This window comes from Rhinoderma darwinii, chromosome 13, assembly GCF_050947455.1.
Source record: "Rhinoderma darwinii isolate aRhiDar2 chromosome 13, aRhiDar2.hap1, whole genome shotgun sequence".
Taxonomy (NCBI): Eukaryota; Metazoa; Chordata; class Amphibia; order Anura; family Rhinodermatidae; genus Rhinoderma; species Rhinoderma darwinii.
The window spans coordinates 68,249,775-68,264,618 of NC_134699.1; the positions used below are offsets into that span (position 1 = coordinate 68,249,775).

Genomic DNA, 14,844 nt, shown 5'->3' on the forward strand with positions numbered 1-14,844 from the left:
TGTAATGCCACCCAGCCCCCTGTATGTAATGCCACCCAGCCCCCTGTAGGTAATGCCACCCAGCCCCCTGTAGGTAATGCCACCCAGCCCCCTGTAGGTAATGCCACCCAGCCCCCTGTATGTAATGCCACCCAGCCCCCTGTATGTAATGCCACCCAGCCCCCTGTATGTAATGCCACCCAGCCCCCTGTATGTAATGCCACCCAGCCCCCTGTATGTAATGCCACCCAGCCCCCTGTATGTAATGCCACCCAGCCCCCTGTATGTAATGCCACCCAGCCCCCTGTAGGTAATGCCACCCAGCCCCCTGTAGGTAATGCCACCCAGCCCCCTGTAGGTAATGCCACCCAGCCCCCTGTAGGTAATGCCACCCAGCCCCCTGTAGGTAATGCCACCCAGCCCCCTGTAGGTAATGCCACCCAGCCCCCTGTAGGTAATGCCACCCAGCCCCCTGTATGTATTGCCACCCAGCCCCCTGTAGGTAATGCCACCCAGCCCCCTGTAGGTAATGCCACCCAGCCCCTTGTATGTAATACCACCCAGCCCCCTGTATGTAATGCCACCCGGCCCCCTGTAGGTAATGCCACCCGGCCCCCTGTAGGTAATGCCACCCGGCCCCCTGTAGGTAATGCCACCCGGCCCCCTGTAGGTAATGCCACCCGGCCCCCTGTAGGTAATGCCACCCGGCCCCCTGTATGTAATGCCACCCGGCCCCCTGTATGTAATGCCACCCGGCCCCCTGTATGTAATGCCACCCAGCCCCCTGTATGTAATGCCACATAGCCCCCCCTGTATGTAATGCCACCCGGCCCCCTGTATGTAATGCCACCCGGCCCCCTGTATGTAATGCCACCCGGCCCCCTGTAGGTAATGCCACCCGGCCCCCTGTAGGTAATGCCACCCGGCCCCCTGTAGGTAATGCCACCCGGCCCCCTGTATGTAATGCCACCCGGCCCCCTGTATGTAATGCCACCCGGCCCCCTGTATGTAATGCCACCCGGCCCCCTGTATGTAATGCCACCCGGCCCCCTGTATGTAATGCCACCCGGCCCCCTGTATGTAATGCCACCCGGCCCCCTGTAGGTAATGCCACCCGGCCCCCTGTAGGTAATGCCACCCTGCCCCCTGTATGTAATGCCACCCAGCCCCCTGTAGGTAATGCCACCCAGCCCCCTGTATGTAATGCCACCCAGCCCCCTGTATGTAATGCCACCCAGCCCCCTGTAGGTAATGCCACCCAGCCCCCTGTATGTAATGCCACCCAGCCCCCTGTATGTAATGCCACCTAGCCCCCTGTATGTAATGCCACCCAGCCCCCTGTAGGTAATGCCACCCAGCCCCCTGTAGGTAATGCCACCCAGCCCCCTGTATGTAATGCCACCCAGCCCCCTGTAGGTAATGCCACCCAGCCCCCTGTAGGTAATGCCACCCAGCCCCCTGTAGGTAATGCCACCCAGCCCCCTGTAGGTAATGCCACCCAGCCCCCTGTATGTAATGCCACCCAGCCCCCTGTATGTAATGCCACCCAGCCCCCTGTATGTAATGCCACCCAGCCCCCTGTATGTAATGCCACCCAGCCCCCTGTAGGTAATGCCACCCAGCCCCCTGTAGGTAATGCCACCCAGCCCCCTGTAGGTAATGCCACCCAGCCCCCTGTAGGTAATGCCACCCAGCCCCCTGTAGGTAATGCCACCCAGCCCCCTGTATGTAATGCCACCCAGCCCCCTGTATGTAATGCCACCCAGCCCCCTGTAGGTAATGCCACCCAGCCCCCTGTATGTAATGCCACCCAGCCCCCTGTAGGTAATGCCACCCAGCCCCCTGTAGGTAATGCCACCCAGCCCCCTGTAGGTAATGCCACCCAGCCCCCTGTAGGTAATGCCACCCAGCCCCCTGTAGGTAATGCCACCCAGCCCCCTGTAGGTAATGCCACCCAGCCCCCTGTAGGTAATGCCACCCAGCCCCCTGTAGGTAATGCCACCCAGCCCCCTGTATGTAATGCCACCCAGCCCCCTGTATGTAATGCCACCCAGCCCCCTGTATGTAATGCCACCCAGCCCCCTGTATGTAATGCCACCCAGCCCCCTGTAGGTAATGCCACCCAGCCCCCTGTATGTAATGCCACCCAGCCCCCTGTATGTAATGTCGCCCAGCCCCCTGTAGGTTGCACCCATCCCCCCCTTCCAGGAGAAGTCGCTGACTTCAATGTCCATATATGTCACTCCCTTCTCCTGTAGCAGAATCCCCGGCCGGGGATTGTGGATTCCGACTCCTACAGGGAGCAAAAAAAGACCCTCCTCCTCACATGCACTCTGCACTGTGAGGAGGAGGGGAGAGCGCGAGCGACGGAAGACATGGCCGTCACTCGGGACACATTCCGGTGATGGCCGTGTATTACCCGGCCCCATGGACTTCTATCGGAGCCGGGCGGCCGTTTAAACGGCCGAAAATAGGGTATGTCCCATTTTTTTGACGGCCAGGTTTCCCGGGCCGTCAAAAAATCGGTCGTGTGAATAGCCCCATTAGGGGTCTATTGTTCCTACTGCAGCCGGGTGACGGCCGTTTTATGAACGGCCGTCACCCGGCCGGGAAACCCTCTCGTGTGAATAAGGGCTTAGGGTAGGAAAATCCTCCCCCCTCTGTCTCCGATTTCTACCTCACCAATACTAATGGCAAAGTAAGGAACTATAAGGATGACGGCCGTGTGGTAAAGTGATCATCTGAGCTCTGCCTATAAAGCATGAGAAGGCCAAACTCCTCCTCCGCGGCTCTGACGTGGTGAAGTAATACGGTATCGGCAGATCACTGTAAACACTCCGCTGGCACTAGAAAATACCGCTACTCATGTGCGCCACTTTTAGTCTTGTTTTGCAGCGTTACAGGTTGCACCCAATCTATTACTTTATAGTCCAGGCTTTTTTGGCGCAGTCATGAAGTGTCCAATGTAGGATGCCACATGCGCCATTTTGCGGCTCGCACAAAGCAAATCCCTTTCCCTATGTAAAGTGTCATTCTCGTGACTCCATTTATTAAAGTTCTTCAGAGAGTCTTCAGCCAGCAGGTCCCATAATGCAGGAGATTAATACCATTTGTCTACTGGGCGTCCGGTGATGAGCGGGCGCTCCGCAGTATGGAGGGGGCGCTCTGCGCGGCCTCAGAAGCACGCTCTTACTGACTGAAAGGATTACACTGGATTGTAGGAATCTCGTGCGTCCTCTGAGGTTACATGCAGGGCCGTTCTGTCCTAGGCTCTCGTGACTCTCACTCCTCTTGTAGGGTCAGTTGTAGGGGGGGGGGGGTATATATACAGTTCTGTGTCTGTTACTGGTATATATGATGTCTCTGTCTCTCTGCAGCCCTCTCATCGCCGTCTCCTTTGCCGCTGCCTGTGCCATTCCTGGGATCTGCTTGTTGACTGTGGCCGTGAACCCGCTGACCGGAGCCCTCGGTGCATTCAACATCTTCCTTTACACCTGCTGTTATACCCCCATGAAGAGGCTCAGCATTGCCAACACCTGGGTGGGTTCTGTGGTGGGCGCTATCCCACCAATCATGGGCTGGACTGCAGCTACTGGTGGCCTGGATGCTGGTGAGTGACGTCATAAGACCGATTGATGATGTGATTGGTCAGTGGGTTATCTGTATGAGACCCCGCCCACTCGGCTCCGTCTTGTATTTTGCATTTATATAATGACTCCTGGAAAGGACCGCGTGATATTGGCCCTTGGTCTACCACATGAAATCCTCTGCATGATGAGTTAAGGAGTTAATCTGCTTATATCCTGCCAAAACCATCATAGCAACAGACCCCAAAAGTCATGGACGTTGCTATGGAAGAGACTTGACCTATCATTTCTTGTTTTCAGCTTTGTTACATCACTTTTCTGTTTACATCTAAGTATAATGTTGGACAGATTTTCATGGACTTTGCTTTATTTTTCTCGGTCTGACATAAAACATTATACTCCGATCACATCCAGAGCTGCATTTATAATTCTGTTGGTTTCCTGACAGCGATCAGGCTGGAGCAGCAGCTTACCTCTTCATTCATACATCTCCCACCACATAAACCATTAGGGTATATTCACACACGGCAGATTTGTGTTCCATGTATATAAACTTGTTTCTGCAGCTTTTGCATGGATTTTCACAACAAATCTGCTGTGTGTGAACATACCCTTAAGGCAGTGGTTCCCAACCGGGGTGCCGCGAGAACCCTCCAGGGGTGTCGCAACACTCCTCTGAACCACTGGGGCCGGGCTTTTTCTCCCTCCTCCTCACAGCACGAAGTGCATCTGAGGAGAAGTAGATTTTTGCAGCCAACTTGTAGATGGCACCCCCCACCTCTGTAGATGGCACCCCCCACCTCTGTAGATGGCACCCCCTTCCTATACATAGTGCCACCATAGCTGCCTAAAGGAGCGGAATCCCCCTGTGGCCGGGGATTTGCTCCTGAACGCAACGCTTAATGTCTCTGTCCATAGTGACATCAGGGGCAACTCCTGAAGCGGAATCCCTGTTCACAGCGTTGCCGGTGCGGAGGCCGGTGATTCAGCTCCAGGAAAAGCCCCTGACATTACTATCCATAAATGGACCGAGACGTCAGGGGCTTCTCCTGGAGTGGAATCCCCGGTCACGGCGTGGACAATTCTGTGGATGGGGATTCCACTCAGGGCCGGCCTCTGATGTGTGCGACCTGGCGCATCACTCCAGCAGGTGGAAGGTGCGCTGCGTTAGCTCCCTTCCATCTGCTTGTTTCAGAAACACCCGGGCCCAGCGACTCAGCAGCTGCCTTTCCGCCCGGGCGCTTCACTCAGTGGCGTCGCTACCACTGTAGCAGCCGTGGCGGCTGCTAGAGGCGACACCAGGCATGAGGGCGTCCATGCCGCCTGTGGGGACGGGCCCCCAGATGGCTGGCAACTCCGCTAGCAGCGGCTGCTACAGCGGTAGCGATGCCATTATAGCAGAGCATGGAGGTATCTCCCTGCTCTACTAGCTATCTGCTATCTACTAGCGTCACTGTAGCTCCCTGAAGGAGCAGAATCCTCGTGTGGGTAGATCTCGGACGGAGTGCTTGATTTCTCTATCCATATATATGACAGTGACATCAGGGGCAACTCCTGAAGCGAAATCCCCATCCACAGCATTGCCGAGATATATGGACAGAGACATCAAGTGGAGCACTCCAGGAGCGGAAACCCCCGACCACAGGGGGATTCCGCTCCTTCAGGGAGCTACAGTGGAGCTATCTAAAGGAAGAAGGGTGGCACTACCTATCAGGGGGCTATGTGGCACTACCTATCAGGGGGCTATGTGGCACTACCTTCAAGGAGAAATTGTGAGTGGCGGGCTGATGGTCATTTTACTGTGAGTGGGGGGGCTGATGGTCATTTTACTGTGAGTGGGGGGCTGATGGTCATTTTACTGTGAGTGGGGGGCTGATGGTCATTTTACTGTGAGTGGCGGGCTGATGGTCATTTTACTGTGAGTGGGGGGCTGATGGTCATTTTACTGTGAGTGGGGGGCTGATGGTCATTTTACTGTGAGTGGGGGGCTGATGGTCATTTTACTGTGAGTGGGGGGCTGATGGTCATTTTACTGTGAGTGGAGGGGCTGATGGTCATTTTACTGTGAGTGGACGGGCTGATGGTAGTTTTACTGTGAGTGGGGGGCTGATGTTCATTACTGTGAGTGGGGGGCTGATGGTCATTTTACTGTGAGTGGCGGGCTGATGGTCATTTTACTGTGAGTGGGGGGGCTGATGGTCATTTTAACGTGAGTGGGGGGCTGATGGTCATTTTACTGTGAGTGGCGGGCTGATGGTCATTTTACTGTGAGTGGACGGGCTGATGGTAGTTTTACTGTGAGTGGTGGGCTGATGTTCATTTTACTGTGAGTGGGGGGCTGATGGTCATTTTACTGTGAGTGGGGGGCTGATGGTCATTTTACTGTGAGTGGTGGGCTGATGGTCATTTTACTGTGAGTGGGGGGCTGATGGTCATTTTACTGTGAGTGGGGGGCTGATGGTCATTTTACTGTGAGTGGGGGGCTGATGGTCATTTTACTGTGAGTGGAGGGGCTGATGGTCATTTTACTGTGAGTGGACGGGCTGATGGTAGTTTTACTGTGAGTGGTGGGCTGATGGTCATTTTACTGTGAGTGGGGGGGCTGATGGTCATTTTACTGTGAGTGGCGGGCTGATGGTCATTTTACTGTGAGTGGGGGGCTGATGGTAGTTTTACTGTGAGTGGCGGGCTGATGGTCATTTTACTGTGAGTGGGGGGCTGATGGTCATTTTACTGTGAGTGGGGGGCTGATGGTCATTTTACTGTGAGTGGGGGGCTGATGGTCATTTTACTGTGAGTGGCGGGCTGATGGTCATTTTACTGTGAGTGGCGGGCTGATGGTCATTTTACTGTGAGTGGGGGGGCTGATGGTCATTTTACTGTGAGTGGGGGGCTGATGGTCATTTTACTGTGAGTGGCGGGCTGATGGTCATTTTACTGTGAGTGGGGGGCTGATGGTCATTTTACTGTGAGTGGGGGGCTGATGGTCATTTTACTGTGAGTGGCGGGCTGATGGTCATTTTACTGTGAGTGGGGGGCTGATGGTCATTTTAACGTGAGTGGGGGGCTGATGGTCATTTTACTGTGAGTGGCGGGCTGATGGTCATTTTACTGTGAGTGGACGGGCTGATGGTCATTTTACTGTGAGTGGCGGGCTGATGGTCATTTTACTGTGAGTGGGGGCTGATGGTAGTTTTACTGTGAGTGGACGGGCTGATGGTCATTTTACTGTGAGTGGCGGGCTGATGCTCCTCAAGTATTAAAAGTCCGAAAAGGTTGGGAAACTCTGCCTTAAGGGCTGCTTCTCTCAGTAATGTGCTGATTCTATGTGGCAGAAAGCCACGTTCTAGATGCAGCTCTGGCTGTGGTTGGACTATAAGACATGACAAGATGACAAAATAGGTCAAGTAACTCAATCTTTATATCTCCCACCCAGTAGAGCAGTGGGATCTTACCTGTGTCTCTCCAGCTGTTGTAAACTACAACTCCCAGCATGGCCTGTGACTGTCTCCAGCAGTGAGGGCATGCTGAGAGTTATATAGAACAATGGGAGTGCCACAGGTTAGAGACCACTGCAGGAGCCCAATATGTGCCCCCTTCCATGATGTAAAGTGACCTCAGTAAGGACACGGCTGTGGTCAGGACGGCAGGGTGACCTCTAATAGAGGGATGATCACACATATGATAGGAGCTGCTCCTACCAGTAATTATCATTATCGCTCATCTCTAGTAATTCCCCCGGCCCCCTCATGTATTCTGCTCTTCCCGGGGGGCTAATTGTTCAGCTACTAATTTCCCAGGAAGGACTTTAATTGTGTAGACCAACAGCCGAGGACCAAATCAAACCAATACAAGTCCTTAACATATTCATGAGTCCTTCTTATAAGTCCTGAACGTGTCACATCTATAGACTATACTCTGTATAATCGGCAGGTAGACGCTAGAGATCGGAGGTCGCAGGGCACCTTCATCTCTTAATCAGCAGGCATTGTGTGCCCAGCTCCCCTCACCCGACCTCCTGTCAATAGCTCAATCAGACACAGCGAGTGAGTGCAGCACTTTGTACTTAATAGGGGAGTGCGGACAGGTAAACGGCTCCTGCAGGGAATGGATGTGTAATTGTATGTACCAGACACAACAGGATCTTAATGATGCTGATACAACAGTGGTACGAAGCAGGTCATGGCAGTGGTACGAAGCAGGACATGGCAGTGGTACGAAGCAGGACAGGGCAGTGGTACGAAGCAGGACAGGGCAGTGGTACGAGGCAGGTCAGGGCGGTGGTACGAAGCAGGACAGGGCGGTGGTGCGACGCAGGTCGGGGCGGTGGTGCGACGCAGGTCGGGGCGGTGGTGCGACGCTGGTCGGGGCGGTGGTGCGACGCTGGTCGGGGCGGTGGTGCGACGCTGGTCGGGGCGGTGGTGCGACGCTGGTCGGGGCGGTGGTGCGACGCTGGTCGGGGCGGTGGTGCGACGCTGGTCGGGGCGGTGGTGCGACGCTGGTCGGGGCGGTGGTGCGACGCAGGTCGGTGCGGTGGTGCGACACAGGGCATGGAAGTATTAGGTAGGTTAGGGAGGTGGTTCTATGCAGGTCAATATGGTGGAATGATGCAGGACAGGGTGGTGCGACACAGGACAGGGCGGTGGTATGACGCAGGACATGGAGGTATTAGGCAGGACGGGGCTGTGGTACAATGCAGGACAGGGTGGTAATATTAGGCAGGTCAGGGCGGTGGTACCATGCAGGTCAGGGTGGTGATATTTGGCAGGTCAGGGTGGTGGTACGATGCAGGTCAGGACAGTGCGGTGGTACGACGCAGGACATGGAAGTATTAGGTAGGTCAGGGCGGTGGTACTATGCAGGTCAATATGGTGGAATGATGCAGGACAGGGTGGTGCGACACAGAACAGGGCGGTGGTACGACGCAGGACATGGAGGTATTAGGCAGGACAGGGCGGTGGTACAATGCAGGACAGGGCGGTGATACTTGGCAGGTCAGGTGGTACGATGCAGGTCAGGGCGGTGGTACGATGCAGGTCAGGACAGGGCGGTGGTACGACACAGGACATGGAGGTATTATGCAGGACAGGGTGGTGGTACGATGCAGGACAGGGTGGTAATATTAGGCAAGTCAGGGCAGTGGTACCACGCAGGTCAGGGCGGTGGTACCACGCAGGTCAGGGCGGTGGTACCACGCAGGTCAGGGCGGTGGTACCACGCAGGTCAGGGCGGTGGTACCACGCAGGTCAGGGCGGTGGTACCACGCAGGTCAGGGCGGTGGTACCACGCAGGTCAGGGCGGTGGTACCACGCAGGTCAGGGCGGTGGTACCACGCAGGTCAGGGCGGTGGTACCACGCAGGTCAGGGCGGTGGTACCACGCAGGTCAGGGCGGTGGTACCACGCAGGTCAGGGCGGTGGTACCACGCAGGTCAGGGCGGTGGTACCATGCAGGTCAGGGTCTGGTGAGGAATTTTCTACCCCATGAACAGTAAGTATGTGCGATCACTTGGCTCTTTCTCCCGGTTCTGTCACCTGAGGTCTCATTTGAAGAATCCAGAATTAAAAAGATCGTCTTCCATCTAGTGCCGTGACCAGGAACTTCTTTACCTTTGTACAGTTGTGTCTTAATGTAAAGCAATGTGTAAGCAGGAGATCCCATCCCTGTTCCCTGGTTTTATGTAATGAACCCATTATGCACCCCACAGGAACATGTGCCGCCTCGCTTGGTCACATCCATCTCTCCCCCACCTCTCCAAGTGACACTTTAAAACACTCAGCTGTCACTCTGGGGCAGCGCCTCGTAGTTGTCACCCCTCTTCTAAACACTGACGTGATGCCGGGGACCCTTAGTGCTAGAGTCCTTCCTGTGAGGTTACTTTGATTTGTTTAGGTAACCAAGAAACAAACCTCCTCCGCTTGATGAATGATGGTGCCCGCCATGGTAGCATTTATTTTCTCAGCTTTTTGCGGCGGCCGGGCCGGACCCTGTGTTTACTTGCAGCGACATTCGAGGCCTCTTCTACAGACTGTTGGAATAAGATGATGTGAGTGCGGGGCCCTGCGGCTGGGACTCTATTAATTAGACTCGTAATCTGAAGTCACTGGGTAAAATGAATTGTGCTGCCGGCTGGAAGAGGAGATCTATTGTTCTGGTAATGGCCATTGTAAGCGATTGGTTTTATATTCATTTTATAGGCTCATGGCGGCCGTGCCAGACCCGATACAACGAAGACAGGAGCTTTTATCAGTAGAGTGAATGGGGGAGGGGGTCTCCAAGCGTTCCATATTCTGTTGCAGCCAGTACATTCAGTGTTCACACTATGTCCTATGTAGCAGAGCTCCGGCGCTGCAGGTCCAGGGAACGGTTGTTATATACACACGACGATTGTGTTTTACGTTGGTTCATTATCTCCTCTGTGTTGCAGGAGCCCTCTTGATGGGTGCCATCCTCTACTCCTGGCAGTTCCCTCACTTCAATGCCCTGAGCTGGAACCTGCGTGAAGACTACTCCAGAGGGGGGTATCGAATGATGTCTGTCACGCATCCCGACATGTGCCGCCGTGTGGCCTTTCGTCATTGCCTAGGGCTCATAGGACTGTCCACCCTGGCTCCTGCCCTGGACGTCACCACGTGGAACTTCCCCATCATTTCCCTCCCCATCAACTTGTATATCTCATACTTGGGCTACAGGTTCTACCGGGACGCGGACCGCAACAGTGCTCGGAAGCTGTTCTTCTGCAGCCTCTGGCACCTGCCCACGCTTCTGCTCCTCATTTTAACCTGCAAAAAGTCTGTAGTGGGGAAGAAAGAGAAATCCAAGGTCGTCCAAGATCCAAGCTGAGAATGGACGTTCTGTAGAAGGAGTGTGGGACGTTCTGTAGAAGGAGTGTGGGACGTTCTGTAGAAGGAGTGTGGGACGTTCTGTAGAAGGAGTGTGAGAAGATGTCATCGGTCATTGCTGTAAACCACCTACAAAGAGACATTGGGGACACCAGTCTTACCTCCTACCCACAGATAACGTAGAGTCAGCCATCAGTGTAAGTTAGTGAACCCATCACCCCCAGCAGAAACCTTCAGAGGTGCATTTAAAATTGGGAACAACACTTTTCATCATCTCCCCTGAACTCTATGAGGAGCCAATACTTCAGCATCCGACTGTTCACGTGACGTCTTATTTCATGACGTTCTTTTGAAATAAACAGAGAGATTTAATTCTACCTACCTCCTCCAGATACTACTTATTAATGTAGGAAGTGAGTAGCGAGTCGAGGATCAGCGGCGCCCTTACATCAGTCTCCAATTCTTCCAACAACCGGCACAACAACAAGAAATCTCACTCACCGGCCATAATCCCACAAGGTGACCTCCACGTGACTCCCACAACCTCTTATCCTTTATTTCTAGATGGAAGATCTATTATTATTATTATTTATTGTTAATGTTGGACTTGTCGGGGGATGGACCACCCCACGTGAGATATTGCAGGAGAGGGCAGTAACATGGCAGAAGATCTGGCTGCATCGTCCATGGTTTAGTTTTGCGGAGTCCAGACTCCCCTTAAACATTAATGTATTGTGTTACCAAAGGCGCATGTTATTTCAGGAGAAGGGGGAGACAAGTGGCTGCCATATAAAGCTGGGCTGTAGACATTGGATTGTCATCAGATCCCAGATCTACCAAAAATCCAATATCTATGGACCGCTTTAATATTGGGCATAAGTGGCATAGCCGTCAGGCCCCAGATGATAGGAATGGTCTTCACAACCGGGAACATGGATGCGGCAGTGCCCCTCCTCCACCACTATACCCAAAACATCAGTCTATAGCCCCCTAGTCTACTACAGTGGAACTCCCCTTTAAATAAGGGAATTGATATCACACCGGGATGGTGGATGCCGCAGGATTTTTGGGTGAGCCAGCGCTGGCGCCATTTTTCAAAGAACCGAAATTGCCTTATTTCTACAGCGTGGTCTATGGGACTCTCTCTGTACAATCTCTGATACTGTAATGGAAGATATCGCTCGCTGTTTACGACGCAACTTATTAATCAAATAAAGAAAACTCTGTAATAACGTTCCTGGTTTCTCGCTCGCGTCCATCCGTCCCGCAGACACTTCTCACTATGGTATTGGGACCGTTGTTGGGGTGGTTTTCCCCGTTCACCTGTTCTATTGCCGCTTACACATGTCCATTAGACCTCATTGTCTACACACCATGTGAGGCCTCGGCCCGCGCTCATCTACACAATATTAAAGCCGGGCCTGATCAAGGTCCATGTAAAAACCCCTGAGGTCATCCAATTAAGGGAGCCGTGTCTTGATCCGTTAATGGTGCTGTGATCGCCCGCTGCCAAGCTGCGGTGCCAGGGAGTCAGTCATGTATACATTGGAGCTGCGCTAATGGAGAGCAGGAATGACAGGTACTTCACCCGCCGCACCCAACAACAATGGCTCATTGTTTTTTATATTCACGTTGATAGGCAATTTCTTCAGGCTCAGATGGGGCACCTGCCGACCATCCTGGCAGCCATTAATGTACTACAAACCAGTACCTCCATAATGGCTTCAACAGGACCTACAACTAGGACAAACACCAAGAACATAGGGTCTATCCAGGATTAGAAAACATGGCTGCCTACCTGCGCCACTCCTGTCTATGAGTTGTGTCTGCTATTGAAATTAATGGGGCTGAGCTGTAATACCAAACACAACCTGTGGACAAGTGGGCGCTGTTTTGGGGAAAAAAGCAGCCCTGTTTTTCAACCTTGTATAAATTATTTTTTATGCTGAAATAGTGTTAGTTGAACACCCCAATGAAGGATCATCATAGGGCATTTTGGGTAGCCGCCCGGGGGGGCCCATGGCCGCCCAAAGTACAATGTAGTTTTGTCGCGACTTTGCCGCGAATCGCGTAAAAAACCGAGACTAAACGGCATTGTATATGTCCTGCAAAAGGACCTTTAGACCATAAGGTCACATGACTCTCTGCAGTTCTTACTACTGATTAGAGGAGACCTGCTGGTCACATGACCTCAGCAGCGACTCCACAGAGAAGACTGCTATGTAAGTATAAGGGGATGGATTTGTTTAAGGGGTCTGGTGTGGGGACTGTATTTAGGGGGTCTGGTGTGAGGACTGTATTTAGGGGGTCTGGTGTGAGGACTGTATTTAGGGGGTCTGGTTTGGGGACTGTATTTAGGGGGTCTGGTTTGGGGACTGTGTGGGACTGTATTTAGGGGGTCTGGCTTTGGGACTGTATTTAGGGGGTCTAGTCTGTATTTAGGAAGTTTGGTGTTTGTATTAGTTTAAGGGGTCTGAGGTATGTTTCAGTTTAAGGGGTTTAGTGTCTGTATATTTAAGGGTCTGTTAGTTTAAGGGGTCTGGGTCTGTATTAGTTTGACGTCTGGGGTCTGTATTAGTTTATTGGGTCTGTATTTAGGGGGCCTGTTCTAGGGTCTGTATTAGTTTAGGGGTCTGTATTTAGGGGGCCTGTTCTAGGGTCTGTATTAGTTTAGGGGTCTGTATAGAGGGGCCTGGTCTGGGGTCTGTATTAGATTAGGCGGTCTGGTGTCTGTATAACTTAAGGGAGTCGGTTCTGGGGGCATTATTAGTTTAGGGGGTCAGGTCTGGGGTCAGTATTTAGGGGGTCTGTATTTAGGGGTCTGGGGTCTGTATTAGTTTATGGGGGTCTGTATTTAGGGGGCCTGGTCTAGGGTCTGTATTAGTTTAGGGGTCTTTATTTAGGGGGTCTGTATTAGTTTAGGGGGTCTGGTCTGGGGTCTGTATCAAGGGAGTCAGGTTTGGGGTCATTATTAGTGTAGAGGGTCGGGTCTGGTGTCTGTATTTAGGGGTCCTGTCTGAGGTCTGTATTAGTTTAGGGCGTCTGGTCTGGGGTCTGTATTAAGGCAGACAGGTCTGGGTTCATTATTAGTGTAGGGGTTCAGGTCTGGGGTCTGTATTTAGGGGTGTGGTCTGTATTTATTTAGGGTTCTTGTTCTGGGGTCTGTATTTATTTAGGGGGGTCTGGTCTAGGGACTGCAATAGTTTAGAAGGTATGTATTATATGATCAAGTCTGGGCTCCAAATTTATTAGTCTGAGTAAAAGGGGTCGTCCAGGCACATCGATAGGTCATCAGTATAAAAAACGGCCTGTGCCCGGACAACTCCTTTAATGTGTGGTTCTGGGCCTTGGTGCAGAAGTGATGGGCAAAGATGTCTCATCAGGAGAAGTCGCCATAATGGTCTGCGTCAGATGGAGAAGAAAAGAGAACGATTCCCATCAGAGAAGACATCACCTGTGAGTCACTGGCGCTATAGGGGATAAGTCCCCTCTCCTGACATGTATGTTGCAGGTAATCCTTGTATTCTACATATCTTTGTCTACCCAGGACTAATAGACAAATGTGTGTTACCATTCCCATTGTCAAGAAGATGTGTCCCTGAACAGTGTGATACTGTCAGCGATGGTTGGAGACTGTCAGTATGTAGGGACATGGCCCTTTGACAAGGGGAATCATAACACAGATTTGTCAATGATCGCACAAAAAGGTGGTGTTCTTTTGGGGAAGTTTTGGAATGCGCTTCGGTGGGGGCTGTTCTCTCTCTCTTTTTCGGTGACTCTCTCGGGTTGGCCCTGGGCTCAACGAGTGGCCTGCAGCCGGCTGCTGGGAGTTGACAGACTGTATTCCAGATCGTTGTGGTGAGCATGTACCATTTGGATGAAATCTCTCTCCGAGCGGCTGTTCACCTGTCATTTGGAATTCGGGTGGAGTAACTTCACTCTATCCACTCGCATTTACATTTATATACATACATATATATATATTTATTTTTTATATATTTTTAGTTATATTTGAATTTCGAATCGTTTTTATTATGCAAGTATTTATTCAGTCATTCATTTACTATGGAGTTTTTGAGTGTTTATGCCGATAATGTGTTTTTTAAGAATGCACACATTGAAGGTTTTACGAAAACAATAGTTACATTTTATATTTGTTTGAAATAAGTTTGTATTGAATGGATGAAATGTTTTAAAAATCCTCATATCTGCTCTAACTAGTATGTATGAGCTTTGACCTTGGAGCCTCTATGTGGTTTAATGGTCGGCTATTTAATATCTGTGAATGCGGGTGACTGTCATTGTGCTTTACCAACCCTGATGAAGAGACTGGTCCGGTCTTGAAACGCGTAGCTCTCCTTTTTATCATTTAAAAAAAACAAAACACAATAATAAACAGACAACGTCAATCACTCTGTAGTTGTCTAGAAGTTTTTG

At 52.0% G+C, this 14,844-nt stretch overlaps 1 protein-coding gene across 1 annotated transcript in view; it reads left to right on the forward strand.

Annotated features, from left to right (window-relative positions):
- Positions 1 to 11,212, forward strand: part of COX10 (cytochrome c oxidase assembly factor heme A:farnesyltransferase COX10) — a 111,531-nt gene extending 100,319 nt beyond the window's left edge. Inside the window, exons 6-7 of the mRNA XM_075846433.1 lie at positions 3,357 to 3,589; positions 9,993 to 11,212. Of these exons, the coding sequence (XP_075702548.1) occupies positions 3,357 to 3,589; positions 9,993 to 10,408 (649 nt within the window). The 3' untranslated portion in view covers positions 10,409 to 11,212. The remainder of the gene's footprint in view (positions 1 to 3,356; positions 3,590 to 9,992) is intronic.
- The last annotated feature ends 3,632 nt before the right edge of the window (positions 11,213 to 14,844 follow it).